Below are 20,748 nucleotides of genomic sequence, written 5' to 3'. Positions count from 1 at the left end.
CACTCGTTGGCGCTCCCCACGCCCAAATCCGGCAAAATTTTCGTCCGGATTGGAGGAAGATTTGGCGTGGGGAGCGCCGAAGTTCCAGCCGTCCCCCCGGCAGGAAACCCCCAACCTCGACCATTTGACATATTTCAAACAAATTTAACATAAAATTTAACAAGTTCGACGACCAAGAGTACGAAAATTGCTGAAACAAATTCGGCGATAATCAGTACAATGTTTAACAAGTGCTGAAACAAATGAAGCACACAATTTCACAATTTTTCAAACAAATTAAGACAGACTAGTTGGCTTCGGCGTTGGCGTTGCCTCGGAGCCTCCATATGTGCTCCACCAGATCATCTTGCAGCAGCTGATGCATTGTAGAGTGCCAGGGTTGGAGATAGTCTTCACAAATGTTGCCCACTTTGGATAGATACCGTCTGCAAGGTAGTATCCTTTGTTGTAGTGCCGACCATTGATCACATAGTCCACCGGAGGAGCATGACCCTCAACAAGCTTGGAAAAGACCGGGGAGCAGTTTAGGACGTTGATGCCATTGTTGGATCCAAGCATACCAAAGAAAGAGTGCCAAATCCAAAGATCATGGGTAGCCACTGCTTCAAGTATCACAGTGCAGCCTTTTTTGTGACCCTTGTACATTCCCTGCCACGCAAACGGACAGTTCTTCCATTGCCAATGCATGCAGTCAATGCTTCCAAGCATCCCTGGAAAACCCCTAGCTTCATTTGTTGCAAGGATCCTCTGAGTGTCTTCGACAGTGGGTGATCTCAAGTAGTAGTCCCCGAACACTGCTATGACGGCCCTGCAGAACCGGTAGAAACAATCAAGGGCGGTGGACTCCGCCATCCGAAGATAGTCATCTGCAGTATCACCGGGAGCTCCATACGCCAGCATCCTCATAGCCACTGTGCACTTCTGCAGTGACGAAAATCCAACCAAACCAGTGCAATCCGCCTTGCATCTGAAGTAGGGATCAAAGTGGCGGATGGCATACACAATTTGCAGAAATAGCTTTCTGCTCATCCTGAAACGACGCCGGAAAACACTCTCACTGTGCAATGGATTGTCGGCGAAGTAGTCGGCGTACAACATGCAGTAGCCCTCCATTCGCTGTCTCGGCTTGCACTTCCGGCAACCTCGTGCCGACCCACCACGTCGACCAGTTGCCAGTCCGGCGTACATGCTTGCCAAGCAACCAAGGATCATCATGTGCTCGTCGTCTTGGGCGGCTGCTGCCATCTCTTCTTGCATAAGCTCGACGAACATCTGCTCCTCCTCTTCGTCCGAGTCCATGGCCGGCGAGGCAAATGGACGAACACCTGACGGGCGTGGTCGAGGCAACCCGAGCCGCGAGCGACGAGGAGCAAGCAGGCCGGCGGAAGAGCAGCCAGATAGGCCGTCGTCCAAAGACGGCGGAATATAGGCAGGTGGGGAAGGAGGGGCGGCGGAATCTGGGCAACAAGCCGGCAGGGTGGTGCCGGCGGCGAGAGAGATACGAGGGGTGGGGGAGATTTTGAGCGACGTGGCGGTGGGGTTCGTGCGTCGAGTCACCGACAGATCGGGCCCTTCCCCGCTTTTCACTCGTCCGGAGTCCCCGAGCGCTCCCCGGGGGGCCGGGGGTGGCGTGGGCTCGCCGGATGGATGAAGGGCCAAATCCGGACGAAAACGAGGAACCGGGGGCGCGACTGGGCCGAATTACGCCGTCCAGATGGAAAAAACGCTCGTCGGGGGCCTCGACGGGGGCACGAGTGGAGATGCTCTGAACTTTGTTCTTGTGCACTGAATAAACAGGATACCCATACACACCCACGTTGTCAAGTCAAAAAAACAAAAAGTCTGCTGTTCTTTCCTCGAGTTGGTTGGTGTTGTCTGAATGTCTTCTGCTCGGCTAAGAAGCCCAGGCACGGTTCGTTAAGCCACGTGTCGTAATGGGCCTAACATGGGCCGGGCTCGCGTGCTTCGTGCCGGCACGCCAGAAGCCCGGTCCGTTGGCCAGGTTTGCCTGTGTATGGTGTGGATAAAGGAGGGGTTCTCCGGTGCTGGGCACCATGCTAAAGTCACACACATACATACGCTGATACGCAGCACCATAGTAGCCGGAAACGGGGAACGGTATACCGTTCCCTGAATCGGAATCACCGTACCGAATCGGGGTTCGGGGACGAAGTACGATTCAGTACGATTCGGTGGCCGGAACGCGTTCCCGGACGATCGATACTTGTTTCCGATTCAGCGATCGCAGATGCTAGATTCACGTTTCAGATCAGTCGATGGGTATGCAGCATCCGTATGGAAAAGGGAAGGCTAATGAATGGAATGAATAAATTAGGCAACTGCCGATTCACTTCCTTGTTCACAAGTATATGCAGTTATGCACCTCGATCAAAGGATCAATTAATCAATTGGATTCTGTTCTATGCGGTGATAGCAATAGCAAGTTTCGTTTAGAAGGACTACTTTTCTGCCTCCTGCGCTTCCATTCTCTTCTTCTTTCTGAGAGGTTCGCGTTCCCGATTCATCCTCCCGTACCGGGTTCATCGTCCCGAAATTGATTGGTTCACGTCCCCTCCATCGAAAAATCGATCGAGAGATGTATACCCCTACTGTACCCTAGTTTTGCCAGCCTCCGAATCCCGTCCCCCGTTCCCGTCCCTCGTTCCCACCGTACCGGGAACATGGCTACTATGCGCAGCACAAAGACACAGCTGCTTCAAGCATGGTGACCTGCAGCGGTGCCAACGCGTCCCCGGCGTGGGGCACGAAGCAGTACATCCTGGCGGCCATCGCCGTGACCCTCACCGTGAGCATCGTCGCCATCGTGACCTCCGTCGTCCTCAGCCCCGCGCGCATCGACTTCTCCGTCACCGCCACCTCCAACAGCAAGGTCGAGGGCGCGGCGCTGGTCCTCAACTTCACCCTCGACGCCGCCAACCCGAGCCGCCGCGCCGGCGTGGAGTACAGCTCCGTCACGGCCAGGCTGCAGCTGTACAGCGCGAAGCACGGGGCGGCGGCCTCGCTGCAGACGGAGGTCCACCATGCCATGCCGCTCCTCCAGCCGCCGGCGAGCTCGCGCGGCTTCCGGGTGTCGGGCTTCTTCGACCAGGAGAGCTTCGGGGACGGCCGCCGGGCGCCTCCAATGAGCGTGCTGGTGGTCGCCCAGGTCCGGTTCAAAGTCGGGCTGGCCTACTCCCGCCCGTACGACGTGGAGGTGTCCTGCCAGCCCGTCGACTTCTTCACCGCCGCCGCCGCCGCCACAAGGATCCGTTGCGCTGCCTGACATATCAATCCATCTGTGTCTACCTCTAGCTGTTCTTGTGATTTTCTTAGCGAAAAATCACTCAATCCCTGGCATAGTATTTAGTAGTAGTATTATTTTTAAGGAATAGTTGCTTAATTCCACGCTACTTTCTTCCATGAAGAAATGTACTCTGTGTATGTAATGATGCGGGCTAATGTTAAAGTTAATTTGCTGAAAAAAGAAAGGTTTGTTGGAAGAATTTGTCGTTCTGTAATTCACAAAAAGTAAGAAAGAAAGTTCGAAGTTTTGAAAGAATGACAGCCTTCGTGTAAGGCATAGTTATGCTAGAAGATGCTTGAATGAATGTACCTTGCTCCTTGGTACAAATGGTTTTAAATTTTGGTTTTGGAAATTTTCAGCCTCTATTGAAATTCCTGAATTTCAGTGATTCCCGTTTTCCTTTCGGTCAAATGATCAGAAATTTGCCTCTGAACTCATCATTTTTTTGAAATATGTTTAAATTCTTGTGCACTCATACAATATCTGAAAAAAAAATTACAGACAAAGGAATTATGCATGGGTTGCAACTGAGAGGAAAAATCAAACAATTGAAAGACAAGAATATTCATGAGTTCTAAGATTTCTCCAGGTGCACTGGGTTGCAACTAAGAGAAAAATCAAACCGTTGATTTTGTTTCGTGACTCATGCTAAAATGTGAGTTGCATATAAAGTTGCAACTAGATTGTAAGTAAGACTTCAATGACGCCGCCCGACTAAAATTAAGTTAAATCATTTTTTTGCCGGAAAAGAGCTGCTGATATTTAACAAGGTTCTTACAGAAAGACAAAAGGAAATTACATTGAAGCCCCTGAGCACCCCGTTGACGAAGACGGCGACGAAGACGTACCGCCGGCGCGCCGCCGCTGCTGCTCCACACATGCCTTGGATTTGGAGCAGCCCCTCTGCAGACGGGAAGTCGACGAAGCTCGGCCCCGAAGGGCCTCCATCCAGCGCCGCCGAAGCCAATGCCCTGCACCGCATCACTAGCTCGATTCAGATTTTTGAGACCCCGGATCCGACGTCCCGCGGACGCCGGCGAGGGATTGTCGCACCCAGCAGCTCCGCCGAGCCCCGAGCACACGGAAGACAGAAGATCAGCAGCAGAGCTCCTCGGACCTCCACCGCCGGAGAGGAAGACCTCCGTCACAAAACGCCACTCCGGCCGCGCCGCCCACTCCCCAACGCCGCCGGCTAGCTCCCAAACCGAATCCTCATCCTCCCGCCGCCGTAGCAGCAGCCGGAGGGTGAGGAAACCGCCGATCTGGCGGCGGCGAGGTGGAACGCCCGGGATCGCCGCGCCCTCTCTCTACTGTTGACGGGGAGAGGATAAGGCTCAAAAAAAAATCTAATTGACTAAGATCTGGACATGCCCATAATTAAAAGATTTTTTTTCTATAACCCACTGGACAAACAGAAACTATTTTATCTGTCAACTTCAGAACTTGTTCATACACGTCCAGCGGAAAAAAAATCTGCGTTGTGGTCATTAGTTTTCGGCTAGGCCAGAAAATGTGTTGGTGTCTGGATTGACCAAGAAAGTGTTATGAGAATGCATGGGAGCTTATACAAAAACCATACAGATGAGTGCCAAAAAAAAAAAGTACTCCAGATTGTTCCTAGTTTATCACGATTTAAAATTTAAATTATAATATCAACTGATAAATAAAAAATCAAAATGATCAAGAATTAGCAAAATCATAATTAAATCCCTTGACGATAGCGAATATCTATATCTATACCTAATAATAAAGAAAATAAGGCTTCTTGTTCGTCCGTCCAGTTTTTTTACAAATTTACCCTTCCACTAAATGTCATAATACTGACGATGCCACCTATACCGCTTCGTTTTTTTTCTTCCCACCGATCTTCCCCACGCGCATCGGCCCTGAGGTCGGCCGTCACACCTCGATCTCCGGGGAGACCGGCCGTGAGACCTGCTCACCGGCGTGCTCTGCCCTTCCCACCCTACTCGTGAGAGCTGCTCGCCGGAGCCACTGCGCATGAATCCAATCAACTGGGCGGAAGCTCATGGTCCTCCCCGACCCAACCCCTCTGTGCCATCCCAAGCCCCATGCCCTCTGGATTCCCGAACAAGCCCGACTTGCCAGAGGCCCGGAGTCGACCGGCCGCGTCCGTAGGTGGTCGCCATCCCGGATCACAGGTCTCCGTGGCGACCCGAGCCTCGCGCCGCAGCCGCCAGGGACCGCTCGGGAGCCACTGCCGGCGCCATTGCTGTCGGGTGCCGCCGTGGTGCTCCACGCGTCAATTCCTCTGCCGTGAGGGTTTGCCACAACACCCTGCCTCGCGCTCCGTGATGCAATCGTCGCACTCCAGGCTCTGCTCTTGCAGATTTTTCCTCAGGGCAGCAGGTCGAGGCCAATCAAGATTCAGGAGAACCCGCTACAGCGAGGATGAATTTCAGAATTTCCTCATCTTCGTGATTATTTTTGGAGTGTAATTTCTACAAGGTACTCTTGATGTGAAGTGCCTGAAGCTTTCTACTAGAGACAACGCACACAAGTATGGTGTAAATGCTGATGTAAAGCATCATTCTGCTCTTGGCAGTTGGCATCCACTGAGGAGATGAATGTTGAAGGCTTCACAAGTTGGATAAATGTGTTGTCCCACCGGGAAGGTCAGCCCACCGGCGTTGCAAATCCCAGCAGCTGTGTCGATAATGCACTTGTTCCTGCATTTGTGTGATGTGTTGTAGGCTGATCTGCACATTAGTGAAGTGGTTCCTACCCACGCCTTTTTACTCAATTGTTTGGTGAGGTACAAGGTGCGTGCTGGGATGCTTATGGTGGCCATGTGTGGAATTTAATGATGCTGGCTCGTGGGTGATTTTCTGACCATCTTTAGTCCGCCAGTGAGAAATTCATATTTTGTCTAATGGAAAAACAAATAAGATTTTTTGTAGGTTCAGAGTTGTCAGTTTGATAAAAGGATGGGTTGGGGAGCTTCAGTTAAGTGTAACACTTGCAGAAAATGCCATTGATAATGAGTTATCTTCGAGTGCAAAATTCTGCAAAACAAGCAACTCGAAGAAAACAATATGCATGATCTGGTGGAACTTTAACATACATCTTCATGGCTTAACTGGGTAAGCTAACCCAATCAATTTGCTACTTTTGTTAAGAGTTTTTCTATTAAACAGACAAAGCCAACTCTTGCATATATATGTTATTCCAGAGTACATACATGATGATGATGTTTAGATTTTAATATTTAATTAGGAATGTAGCTTACATAACAATCAGTTAGCTCTTTCTAGAGCATCAAAAGGTATTATGATCTATGCAAACAACTTTATTGATGGAACTTCCTTTGTAATGTACATACATGCTGAAGAGGATAAAACTGAACTTCAGGCTACCAATATATATATTCTTTTTGTAAATTCAAGGTGTCATCTTCTAAATGTGCTCCAAGAAAGCATATAACTTGTTAGTTCATCTTTTTGCGTGTTCAAATCTTCAACGCTTATTTTTTATGGTAAAATGAATTTGAAATGTCCTTTTCTAGAGATATAATGCATGTTGATCAAAATCATCGAGAGTGTTTAGATTTTATAACCATTTGTATTAGGTTGAAATGGGATCTCATGTAACTCAAAACTCATGTATATGAATGATTTTTGTTGCAACGCAAGGGCTCCCGATGCAACGCACGGACATGTTTTGCTAGTACTCTATAAATAGATACTGGAAGTGTATCTCTCATTCAGGAAGACCCCGCAGTAACGACGACTCTAGCGCAATAGCCAGTACGTTCCCCACTCCCCGGTAAAAAAACATCGAGATGGCCGAGCAGGGGGGCAAGACGACGAGCAGCTGGAGGAGTTTCCGGTGGCTATACATGGCCCGTTTGGCGGTGGCGTCCATTGTGACCGTGGTGGCCGTGGCAGTGATCATTCGGGCAGTGGTGGTGATGCTCCGCCCCGAGAAGCTCCAGCTGAAGCTCGCCGGCGGCCACATCCAAGTCGCCTATATCCCGTCGTTGCCGCCGCCCGGCAACGTCGTGACCTTCCGGTTCGTCCTTAGGGCCAACAACCCCAGTGGACACGCTTCGGTATTGTACTCCAACGTCACCGTCCGGCTCACGGAGGCGTCCTCATCATCATCATCTTCGCCGGCGCCTGAAGCGCGGGTTGCCGAGTTCGGTCTGCCGGAAGACATCACCGTGCCGCAGCAGACGGCGCACGAGGCCATCGTGATTGTGTCGCTGGAGGCGAAGGAGGACGTGCCTGAAGGCAATAATAGTTGTATTAATTCCAGATTGATACTGCGTGATTACATTGAGAGCCCCTTGGACTGATTATATAGTAGTAGAAGACTTGGGGACTAAGGCTGGTGCCAATGCACCACTACACTCTCACCCGCCACGTCAGCTTTTTCCCTCACTCTCACCCCACTCTCACTCCACGGTGCCAATGCACAGGCTATAGTGCCAGCTTTACTTCTCTCTCCTCCACGTCAGCTTTTCTCTCTCTTCAACATCAGCATTTCTTTTTCACATTACAACAATATAAATAATGCAAGGAAATTATTTTATTGAACTAAAATTGTTACCGATTACATCATAAAAAAAATTACATAACAATTTGAAAAGATTACATAAAAATTTGAAAAAATTACATAATCTAGGAATTAGCCCACACATGCTCAATCAAATCATGCTGGAGCTGTGTATACATCGGTGACTCCCTCATTTCGGTGTCCATCTGAATCCTGGCTGCTAGGCTTGGCATTTTTTCAGGATTTTTTGAACCCCAACGGCTAGCTGAGGTGGACGAATCAGATTGCGCCACCTCAGCTAGCCGTTACACACTGCCGCCCGCCTCTCGCCCGCATCTCGCCCCACTCCCGCCCGCCCTCTCGCCCGCCCGTCTCTCGCCCAGCCCCGCCAACGCGCCGCCCCGCCTCTCGCCCCGCTAACGCCTCGCTGTCGCCCTCTAACGCGGGCGGTAGCCGGGCGGCAGCGGGCGGTAGCGCCCGGCGCCAGCCGCAGCGCCCCGCGCTCTCGTCTCGCCTCGCTCCAGCCCGCCTCCCGCCCCTAGCCGGGCGATAGCGCCCGCGCTGGCACCAGCCTAAGAAGCCTACTAGAGATAGAATCCTAAACTACCAAATATAGGAAACCGTGTCATACTCTAATACTATCTAATTGTGGTATACTCTAACAGTGCCGATGCGGTACGTGCGGGCACTCTACGAGGTACGCGGAGTGGCCGGCGTGGAGATGGAGCTGAGCGGGCTCTTGAGCACCAAGGTGGCCAGGGCCACCACCAAAGTCCGCGCGACGTACTATTGCAGGCTGGTGAGCGTCGCCGTCGGTCCCGTCGCCTACACCGTCGCCGACGTGCCGTGCTTAGACCAGTTGGACGCCCCGGCCCATGTGTGATCAAACAAGCGGGCCGGCGGGCGGTCTACCGATCCACCTGGCTAGCTACCTACCCTGTAGAGCTGGAAATCGTGGTGTGATGGCGGCAATCTGTCGTAGTGTGGATGGACATTTCATGGGTGCTTCAGCTCTAGCTTGTATGGGTATTGCTGATCCTGCCACTCTGGAGTCCATTGCATGCCGTGAGGCATTGGCACTGGCTAGTGATCTACAGATTCCCAAGTGTGTTATAGCTTCAGATTGTCAGGAAGTAGTGTCAGCCTTGAAGAAAAAATTTCGTCCAAGTTTCTGTGTGAAATAAAGAAGCGTAGTGCTGAGTTCATGGATGTTAGATTCATTCATGAAAATAGAGTTTCTAATGGGCATGCCCATGATCTAGCTCGTAGCTCTCTGGATTTATTACAAGGTCGCCGCCTGTGGCTCCTTAACCCTCCTGATGTTGTACCTTTGGTCATTGAGTAATAAAGAGCTATGATCCCTCAAAAAAAAAAAGCTACCTACCCTGTAGTGTAGACTGTACTAGGCTTGTGTAGTCAATCTGGACTCTGGGGTACTAGAACGAGCCAGTGTACTATTCCCTCCTTGCCAATGATTAGGGCGTAAATTTTTTTGCAATTTTTCCCAGGGAACAAGGCGCGGATGACGCTAGGAGCGGATGCAATCACTGAACTCCCGAATATGCCCCTCCTCTTTTCTTGGTTCCTCCTCAAAAGTCGTCTGATGCAGGATGGACAAGTTGTCTTGGTGATGGTCTACATGAGATTTTGCTATATTATTTGGACCAAACTTGGTCTCGTGAAGTGCTAGAAAATAAGCCACGGTATCAAGATCTAGTAGCGAGGATGAATATAAAGCTCTAGCTAATGCCTCAGCTGAGTTGATATGGGATGATCTCTTCTTGGTGAACATTAAAAGAAATGTCATGTTGATGGTGTGATAATCTAGGAGCAAGATATCTCTGTGCAAATCATGTCTTTCATGCAAGGACTAAATATATTGAGATTGATTGTCATTTTATTGGAGAAAGCGTTGTACGCAAGATGTTAGATATCAAGTTTGTCTCCAGTAAAGATCAAGTAGCAGATGGTTTCGCAAAAGCCCAGTCAAAAATCTTGATGAGTTCACAAGGTTGTGATTACGAAGGGTTGTTAACAATATATGTGTATTATAGGGTACAACGTTTTATACATGTATTCTTATGTTTGGTATGTATACGATATGAAATAGTACTCCAATCGTAACATCCGCTTTTAACCGAACAACTATATCAACACGAAACCCGATGCGAGGCCAAGCATCGTTCCAAGCCATAATATTGACACTGACACTACAATCCCGATCAAAGCTAATATCGAAAGGATGATTGAATTTCTCACGAAGGAAGATTTTCTTAGAGCATCTCCAACAGACGCTCTAAATTTGGCGCTGTAAAAATCACTTTACAGCGCGCTTTATCTATGTTTTGTGTGTGAGGCCATATTCACCTCCAACAGAAGCTCTAAACCTTGGAGCTGTAAAAATCCGTAGTTGTTTCTGCGCGTGACGGATACAACGCGCTCTTTCCGGCGCGGTAGATATAATGCACGGCATAGCATTTTTGCCCCAAGCTGTATTTTACAGCGCGGGATAGAGCGCTTATTGGAGCATAATTTTGCGCCCACGCGCTAAACCAACCACTTTTTTTATAGAGCGTGGGATAGAGCGTCTATGAAGATGCTCTTACACCAAGCTTGATGCCCGAAAGCTGTCTCTCTGCCACCAATAACTATCATGGTCCCAGTCCCCGCATATATGAGTTTTTTTGTTGTTCAACAAGTCACTCCAAGAAGTTGAATTTCTGTGTATGTGCTTCAGTTTCCAAATCCCATGGTGAACTCCATATTTTGCTTTCACTAGCTGCTGTCAGTGACCTGATTCACTTACTAATGTCAACCACCACTTGCCGAAGAAGTTAATATTAGATAATTTCAACTTTTTCACCCCGAGAGACCGCCTTTTGATTTGGTCTTGCAACATCAAGTCCCATCTTACTTTGTGATGTCTCTGGAACCATGTTGAGAGGAGGAATCCAACATTACTATGCAGACATGTAGTACAGGTATAGCTAGATCCAGGGCCTGGCAAGATCTACCAATCAGCTGGAAATGACAACATCACAGGAAGCCCGTGCTTCCGGCCCGCTGGTTCTCTTCGCCGTCCTCCTCTTGTTTTTTTAGATCAAAGGCCAAAAGGCCCGACGTTAAATTAATAACGCCACAACGGCGAGAAGGTACAAAGAGTTGAACCCAGCTTACAACACACACCCACACACCCACACGAGTTGCCAACATGGCTACAACCGGAACCTCGAACGGCGATCACGACCCTTACGAAGCCTACGAAGATTCGGAGAAGACACCGGACAGCAACAGTGTCGGGTCGGAGCTCACCCTAGAGCGAGCCATCGAACACGCACGCCGTCAACAGAACTCTCCGCCGCGGGCAGCGCCACCAGTGGCCGACCACCACTGTGCATCGACCACCACCGATCGAACCCCAACAAGCAGCACCATGGAAACCCGACGAGGAAGCAGGGCAGCACGCAAGCCTTGCCGATGGTCGCCAAGCGAAGAGCCAACGACATCCGAAGAAACACTGGTAAACTCCAAGACGATGTCTTCAAGAAGAACACGACACGAGCGCGCCGTCACCGCCCAATCCGTAGATCTTGGGTTTTCACCCGGAGCACCTTGCTCGACGAATACCGCGCCTCAGCCACACCACCAACGGAGAGCCGCACAATGTGGACTCCAAGGCGGTGTCTTCAAGAAGATCACGGCACGAGAGCGCCGCCACCGCCCGATCCGAGGATCTTGGGCTTTCACCCGGAGCATGTAGAAGGACAGGGAGAAGCCTCAACAACGCCTTCAAGAAGGGAACGGCGTCCGCGGACGTCGCCGTCGTGGCCTGGGTGGGCAAGGGTTTCCCCTCGGCGAACTCTCCCCGCCTTCTACCCAGCACACCGACCGCCGGCGGCGGTCGATCCACTGCCACCGCACGCAGCTCGCCGGCCACCACGTCGCCCCCGCGACCATGGTTTCCGGCCAGCTCCAGAGCCACTGGCACGCCCGCCAACCAAAATGGCTCCCACCGACCAGGGCCGCCGCCCCGGAACCTAACTCTGAGCATGGCAAGCTGCTACGCATAGAGGACACCATCGCGAGGGCCGCAGACGCCGGCCAAAGACTCCGGGCCGCCGTAGCACCGCCGCCGACCCACTGGAAAGAGCACCCCCTGCCAGATCGACCACCAAACCGCCCCCGAGGCGGCCGGAGCACGCAGATCTGGGCAGAGATGGATGGGCTCGAAGGGCCCGGGCCCCTGCCCGGCCCGAATTGAGGCGGCCAGACCCGATCTGGATCCGCACAGCCCACAGCATGCAGGTCTCCTCCATGGTCGGCCGGACGAGCGCCGTTGCCCACCACGCCTTGCCGAGCTGGACCTCCACCCGACGTCGCCGCGCATCACCAGGCCGCCGCGCGCAGAGCTCGCGCCGCCCGCCGCCGGCCACTCCGGGAGCAACCGCCGCGAACACGCACAGGCCACGCAGCCACCACGCCGTTGCAGAAACCGCGCCGCCGCACCCCACGCCAGCACGGCGCCCTCGCCGGCCGCGCCAGCCCGCGCCGCCGCCACCGCACGAGGGGGAGAGAGGGGCCCCGCCGCCGCCGGCGCCGCACGGGCTGAGGCGGCGGCGAGGAGGAGGGGAAGGGGAGGAGGGAGACGAGGGGGGCGCCGCCGGGAGCCCCAGGCCGCCCGCGGGAGCGGCTAAGGGGCTAGGGTTTTCCTTGGCAGTCCCGTCCTCCTCTTGTCCATTGGTTGCCCCATTGCCCATGCCGGCGCTGGAGCAGATGGACGCCGCCAGCACTACAACGTCGTGCAAACCAGCCACCTGGAGCCGAAATCCATCTGCTCTGGCCTCAAGGGTACGATATACGCTTTGCTTTGCATGATCCAAATCTTTTGTTGGACCATGGGCCTAAGTGGTGTTTTTGTTTGCAGTGATTCCGTCAAGCAATGGGGCTTGGGTGCCGCTGCACCGTCCGTATGGCCCATGCTCGTCGTCGGCTGACAAGCCGCCGCCGTCCCTGGTCGAGATGCTCCGTTGGGATCAGGTCCGCACCGAGCACGTACGAAGAAAAACCATGGGCGGCGAGGCGGACGACGTGCTGGACCCGGATAAGGCGCATGTGGAGATGATTCAGGTGGACTACATGCTGGAAGGGAGCTTCGGCATCGGTTCCGGCTCCGGCGACCCGCAGTGGTCCAGGGACGGCGGCGACCCCATGTTCCTCTCCCAGACTATGGCCATCGACACGACGGTAGATGTCCCGTGGATCCAGTGTCTCCCTTGCCCATTCCCACAGTGCTACCCGCAGCGGAACGCCTACTTCGATCCGAAGCGGTCGAGCACCGCCGCGGCTGTCCGCTGCGGCTCCCGCGCCTGCCGTGCCCTCGGCGCCTTCGCCAATGGCTGCTCCAACAACAACTCCGCCGGAGAGTGCCAGTACCTGATCAAGTACAGCAATGGCAGAGCCACCGCCGGCACGTACATGACAGACACGCTGACCATCAGCCCCAGCACCACCTTCCTCAACTTCCGGTTCGGGTGCAGCCACGCCGTGCATGGCAATTTCAGCAGCCAGACCTCCGGGACCATGTCGCTCGGCGGAGGGCCCCAGTCGCTGCTCGCGCAGACGGCCCGCGCCTTCGGCAACGCCTTCTCCTACTGCGTCCCGCAGTCGAGCGCCTCCGGCTTCCTCTCGCTCGGCGGGCCGGCCGACGGGGACGGGGGCGCCTCCACGTTCGCGACCACGCCGCTGCTCAGGAACGCCGAGTTCATCAACCCCAGCATCTACATTGTGCGGCTGCAGGGCATCATCGTGGCCGGGCGGCGGCTCAACGTGCCGCGGGTCGTCTTCTCCGGCGGGACGGTGATGGACTCGAGCTCCATCGTCACGCAGCTGCCCCCCACCGCGTACCTCGCGCTGCGGCGGGCGTTCAGGAGGTCCATGAGAGCGTACACCAGGCGCGGCCCCATGGCGAACCTCGACACCTGCTACGACTTTGGGGGGTTCACCAATCTGACGGTGCCCGCTGTTTCCCTGGTGTTCGACGGCGGCGCCGTCGTCAAGCTCGACCCGGTGGCCGTCTTGCTGGAAGGGTGCCTCGCTTTCACCCCCACCCGCACGGACTTCGCCCTCGGTTTCATGGGCAACGTGCAGCAGCAGACGCACGAGGTGCTCTTCGACGTCGCCGCCGGGGCCGTCGGCTTCCGCCGTGGTGCCTGCTAGCTATAGGTAGCTGACCCATTAATTGTTTCACTTGTTGTATTGCCGTTGCTATCGGCGTCCTAATTAATTGAACTCCTGGCTGTTAGTGCTCTCGATCGATGAGGCGTATTGAAGTCACACCGCAGGAACACTCGAGGGGATTGGATTTCTCTGGAAGTTACTCCTTCATTCCTTCACATACAGAGATATACAGGTGAGTTTGGTTCTTTTACATTTTTGACCTCTCTTTCTTTCCTATCCTCAACTAAGCCCCTACAACACTCCCCCTCAAGATGGGGCGAAAATATCCACAAGCCCCATCTTGCTACATAATTTCATAAAAGTTACATTACAGACACCTTTTGTTAATACATCAGCTAGTTGTTCCCCAGATCTAACATAACAAACCTGAATTACCCCTTCATCTAATTTCTCTCTGATAAAGTGCCGATCTATTTCAATGTGTTTTGTCCTGTCATGGTATACAGGATTGTTCACAATTCTGATTGTAGCTTGGTTATCACAATACACACGAAGAGGTGTATTGTCAAACAATTTAAGCTCCTTTAGCAACAACTTCAGCCATATTAATTCACAGAATCCTGAGGCCATAGACCTAAATTCCGCTTCCGCTGTTGACCTTGCAACAACACTTTGCTTTTTACTCCTCCAGCTCACTAAATTACCACCGATGAACATGCAGTACCCAGAGGTGGATTTTCTATCATCCAAACACCCAGCCCAATCTGCATCTGTGTACCCTTCTATTTTTAGATGCCCGTTCTTGGAAAACAGAATTCCCTTCCCAGGGCAGCTTTTAAGATATCTCAAGATTCGTTTTACAATATCCATATGATCGGTTACGGGATCATGCATATATCGTGACAATACTAACAACATATGCAATATCTGGTCTAGTATGTGATAAATAAATCAAGCGCCCCACAAGTCTCTGGTAATTTTGTTTATCTAGTGTGTCACCCAGGTCAGCACGAGTACGATGATTCAGCTCTATAGGTGTGGAAGCTGGTTTACACCCTAGCATCCCAGTCTCGGCAAGTAAATCAAGCACATATTTTCGCTGGGATAGATAAATACCTTGTGGTCCATATACAACCTCAATGCCTAGGAAATAGTGAAGAAAACCCAGATCCTTGACTTCAAATGATTTTGCCAACATTTTCTTCAAGCATGCTATCCCATCATCATCATTACCTGTGATCACAATATCATCAACATACACAATAAGAATAACAATCTTGCCACCTCGGTGTTTAAAAAAGAGGGTGTGATCTGCATTGCTTTGTCGATAGCCCATAGAGCATATTTCCTTCCTAAACCTCCCAAACCAAGCTCTAGGAGATTGTTTCAGCCCATAAAGAGATTTTCTTAACCTGCATACTTTACCGACAGTTTCTCTGCTATTAAAACCTGGAGGAATCTCCATGTAAACTTCTTCATGTAGATCTCCATGAAGGAAGGCATTCTTTACATCCATTTGAAACAATTTCCACTCATTGTTTACTGCAATAGATATAACGGCCCTAATAGTGTTCATTTTTGCCACTGGTGCGAAAGTCTCACCATAATCCACTCCATAAGTTTGGCTATAGCCCTTTGCCACCAATCTAGCTTTATATCTTTCCACTTTACCATCTGGATTTTGTTTTACAGTAAATACCCATTTACAACCAACAATCTTTTTATTAGGAGGAAGAGTAGTAAGTACCCAAGTATTGTTCTTGTCAAGTGCCTCCATCTCCTCCATCATAGCTTTCCTCCATTCTGGGTATTGTTTTGCTTCCTGCCAGTTACGTGGTATAGGTAAAGTAGAGTCCAATGCTGCTATGAATGCTTTGTATTGGGGGCCCATAGATGAATATGAAACATAATTAGAGACATCATATTGGGACAGGTTTGATGGTAATTTACCAGCAGTAGTGCGAGATTGTTTTCTTAGAGCTATAGGGAGATCTAAATCATCATGTGGAGGAGAGATTATACCATCACTTGCAGAAGGACTCGAGTTCGGCTCTTGTATGTCTGAGTAGCCTTGAGTTTCAGAACTCTGTCTCAATAAAATATCTTCCTCTCCCTGCACCTGATCCTTCTCTACTCGGTGTCTTCGGGAATAAACCTGAAGGTTTTTTCGCCATCTTGACCCTTCAGGTTGATATACTTGCTGCTCCCCCTGAGTGTGATCTTGTTCAGTATTTGATGTATCTTCATCTCTACCATCAGGCTCATCTCCAGTTGGAATTACTCCAACAATCATCTTTTGTGAAGTTGCATCATTGTCTTCTCTTCTCTCATCTCCCCCTGCCCTCAACACTCCATCTGAGCTATCATCATTGAACAAATCAGGGAACACATCAGTCAAGTCAGTTGGTTCCCCATAAAAGGGTGCATTCTCTCTAAAAGTAACATCCATGCTGATAAACATTCTCCTCTCTGACGGACACCAGCATTTATACCCCTTTTGCTTACCAGAATACCCAACAAATACACATTTTAAAGCCCTTGGGTCCAACTTACCCATAGATGGCCTATGATCTCTTACAAAGCATACACACCCAAACACCTTTGGTGGGACCACATAAGTTGTTTTACCAGTTAAACATTCTATAGGTGTTTTATCACCAAGTACTCTTGTTGGCATCCTATTGATCAAATATGCAGCAGTCATCGCAGCTTCACCCCATAGGAATTTGGGAACATTCATTTCCATCATTAAACAACGAGTAACTTCTAATAAATGTCTGTTCTTTCGTTCAGCTAGACCATTCTGTTCAGAAGCACCTGGACAAGTAGTTTGATGAATAATGCCAAAGCTTGACAAATACTCATCAAAGAGCTTGTTCACATATTCTGTGCCATTATCAGTGCGAAAGATCTGCAGCTGAGCATTGTACTGATTCATAACCAAATTATGAAAGTCTCTAAAGCATTCAAAAACATCATTTTTGTTCCTTAAGACATATAACCAGGTTGTTCTGGTGCAGCAATCAATGAAGGTCACAAAATAACGATACCCATTGATCGACACAACTCCACTAGGACCCCAAACATCAGAATGTATAGTTTGGAATGGTTTTGCACTTCTATTATCAGACAACAGGTAGGAGCTTCTAATATGTTTGCCAAATTCACAGGCATCACATACTAACTTCCCCTTATCAACCTTGCCATAAAGGCTAGGATACAGCTGACCCAACTTCATAAAAGGTATATGCCCTAACCGACGATGAAGTATGAGAAACTCATCTGTAGGGGACATTGATAAGGTAGCAGCCACTGCAGTTGACATGCAACCATTTAAGTAATATAAACCTTCACATATAGTGCCTGTCCCCAATATCTTTCCAGTTCCAAGTTCCTGAAATATACATCCATAAGGGAGAAATATGACTGCACAATTTAGCTCATTAGTTATACAACCAACGGACATGAGATTAATAGGGAATGAAGGAACATGCATCACTGACGAAAGAGTCATGTGTGGAGTACACTTAACATCTCCTGACCCCTTAATACTTTGGATGGAACCATCAGCAAGTTTGACATGTTGATTTGCACAGTCAAGAATATAATTGTAGAAGTCTTTATAAGAGCCAGCCATGTGCCGAGATGCCCCTGAATCAATCAACCATGGTTTATCACTGCAATTACCTTCACTAGAAGCTGAATTATTACCAAAAAGATCAGCCGAGACAGTAGCTGCTTCTCGAGATCTCTTATCACTTTGCTTCATTTCCTTGAACTGGTACCATTTTCTCAACTCATCAGCAGTCATCGAATGATGATAGTTGAAGATTCTCCACCGTTTTCATCTGTCAACGTTCTACTAGTACGGACAGGGCGTGCAACTCTACACCAATTACAGAATTTGCGAAACCTAAAATCCACATTTCTGCAGCCTGAGTTTGGACATAGCCAATCCCCATCTCGTCGCCAAGACTTCTCAGTACCAACAGCACGTCTTCTGCTATACCAATTCTGCCATTGCTCAGGTTGATTGCATCCAAAGTAACTGTCATTTCTTAGGTTCATCCCAAACCTTGAATTCTCCCCCTGCTTGAGATTTGCACCAAGCAACATATCGTTCCTCTCAACCTACTCTTCACCTAAGACTCCACAGCAGCTTTATCTCACAAATTACCTCCTTCCTTGATGCTGCCACTCAGCAGTCTACCCAGCTCCACGGATACCACACACCTCTCCACCTGCTTACTTCTCTGCTTTTCTCACGCACACAACAAGTATTTCCCTTCTTGATAGCAAATTAGCAACAACTCGAACAAACCCTTGCTTCTTCAGTTCTTCCACAAGAAACGAGTAACCACACCTGGAGGATACCTCATGTACCTGCCTCTCCTTCTCTACCGCAGTACAAGCAGCTACACAGCTTCCAGCCAACCAAGTCAAGCCTCACTTCAGCTCACGCACTTGCACAGTTGCGCCACTAGCCGCCAGCCTCCGCCTCGTACTTCCGCACCTTGCCGGCCACCGGCTCCACACCACTACAACCTCTCCGCCTGGGCTGCCGCCCTTACCTGGAGGCTGTCCCCACCTTCATTGACGTCCCTGGGCACCCGGAGCTCTGCCACAGGCTGCTGATTGACCGCCGGCAAGCACAGCTATACCAGCAGAAGCTCTCTCCTCTGCTCTCTATCTGCTACAGAACACCACCCCTCTCGTCGCCTTCCTCCTAACCACAGGTACGCACGCCGTTCCTCTCGTCACCGGCCGCTGCCGCCTCTTCCTAGGGCCCGCTCCCTTATCTACTTTTCCTCGCCAGAAACACCACCGCGAGCATCCAACTCACCGCCGGCGAGGGCCGAGCACCAGCTCTGATACCATATTGAAGTCACACCGCAGGAACACTCGAGGGGATTGGATTTCTCTGGAAGTTACTCCTTCATTCCTTCACATACAGAGATATACAGGTGAGTTTGGTTCTTTTACATTTTTGACCTCTCTTTCTTTCCTATCCTCAACTAAGCCCCTACAACAAGGCGACATGGATGTGTTTGTTGAGTTCGCAAATTTTATCGGGTGTGGAAAGAAATAGCTCTGCTCATTATGCATTTCACTTTTGTCTAGCGCGGCTGGAGTTTGACCAAGCGACTCGGCGAGCGCAAAGAGAAAGATTGAAAAACTAACATAAATTTTTTCTTTGGCCCTGCTTTTTTTTTTTTGCCAAAAACAAAAACTCTATCGGTAATAGAAAACATCAAACAGTACAAACCACCTCAGTAAAAAGGAAAAGGGAGCTGTGTTACGGTGATTGTCGAGTACTATCCAGTACTACTGGGTACTACCGCTCTAATTAATTGTGTCCGTCCGATCTAGCCAGTTAATTAAGCAATTTATATTAAGGTTACTAGGGGTATTATGGTGAATTTGGAGGTAACCGCCCCCACCACGCACGACGGCAGCGCCCCTGCCGCTGCCCAACCTCTGCTTCTTTCGTCGTGAGCATCGGCGAGAACTAGCGACTGCCGACGAGCCCCTGCCGCCAAATCCCCGAGGCGACAGCGCCCACAGCCGGAGTGCCCCCCTTGGGTAAACCGCCCCTTCTGCAGCTCTCCTCTCCCGTGGACCGGCGGACGGGGACGGTGGCAGGTTTCTTCGGCGCTGGCTAGGTGTTGTCGGGACTGCTCTGCGCGGACGGTGCCGGCGCCGTCGAGAGGCGCGCATCGGTGTCGGTGTGGGTAGATTGGAGCGCACGCGCCGCTCTCCGGACGCACATTTGTGCCCCGTGCGGCCGTGCCCGCCTCGGCTGCCTCGCGAAGGAGCTCGGCCAGCCTCGCCTCTCGCCCACGAGCTCGCTCGCGTCCTCTAGGCACCTCTCGTCAGGTGAACCCCGCGACCTCCACGCCAGTGATCTCCACCTGACAGTGAAGAGCACCTCAAACAAAGCTAAGGTACACATTCCACCTAAATCGGCACGATCTTGTACAGTTGAATCAAATATGTTTTTAGTTGAAAAGTTGTCACTTTATGCTGTTAAAAATTCACATGGTCCACGAGAATTGACTATCGCTAGAAACTTTAGCTCCTCTTAATCAACCGAGATACTGATGTTTGATAACTGACCATGGCTCCTCTGAATTCCAGTTGGTCTATTCTTCTGAAAATCATTTGTCTGCGCTGATAGCTTTGTTTCAGCAAGTCAAATTAATCTATAGCTTGTCAGGGCTGGCATCCAAATATGCCCTTATTGGTAGATCTCTGTAGTTTTCAAGGTGGGCTGCAGTAATGTTATAGGAACAATTGATAGTTAACTGCATGACAATTCTGCCTACTTGGGACAAATCCATAAGTAAATTGGGATTGTAGACTGGAAGAACGAGTAATTGTTGCCTGCCAAAACTCACCGGCGAGCAGTGGTTAAGCAACACGAAGAGCCGGGAGACTCCCACGACCGCTTAGTGGGCCCTGGCGTCTCGCGTCGTCCCGCAAAGTCCTGGCACACGTCCTGGCGGTTGCAAGGGCGTGCCACCTGACCTAGACCTGGTCAGGAAGGTGTTAGATTGCTTCGACTAGTCTCCTGCATGGTAGACACGTAAACATTAAATACGAGCCCGATCGGCTCTCAGGTTGCCCTGTGGATCGGCTCGCCCCATGGTTCACGTTGGATATACGATGACATGGGGATCCTGCTTGATCAAAACAAAGCTAAACCAATCTACGACAGTTTAGGGTTTTCACCGCATAATCGGAACGTC

At 50.7% G+C, this 20,748-nt stretch overlaps 1 protein-coding gene across 1 annotated transcript; it reads left to right on the top strand.

Moving 5' to 3' along the window:
- Nucleotides 1-12,042: 12,042 nt before the first annotated feature.
- LOC127316268 (aspartyl protease family protein At5g10770-like) lies at nt 12,043-14,050 on the top strand. The gene is made up of 2 exons (XM_071823791.1): nt 12,043-12,304; nt 12,747-14,050. Exons 1-2 carry the CDS (start codon nt 12,043-12,045, stop codon nt 14,036-14,038), a joined length of 1,554 nt encoding a protein of 517 aa, XP_071679892.1. The 3' UTR covers nt 14,039-14,050.
- The last annotated feature ends 6,698 nt before the right edge of the window (nt 14,051-20,748 follow it).

The sequence above is a fragment of the Lolium perenne genome, chromosome 7, assembly GCF_019359855.2.
Source record: "Lolium perenne isolate Kyuss_39 chromosome 7, Kyuss_2.0, whole genome shotgun sequence".
Classification (NCBI taxonomy): Eukaryota; Viridiplantae; Streptophyta; class Magnoliopsida; order Poales; family Poaceae; genus Lolium; species Lolium perenne.
This window is presented reverse-complemented; position numbering and strand designations above follow the sequence as displayed.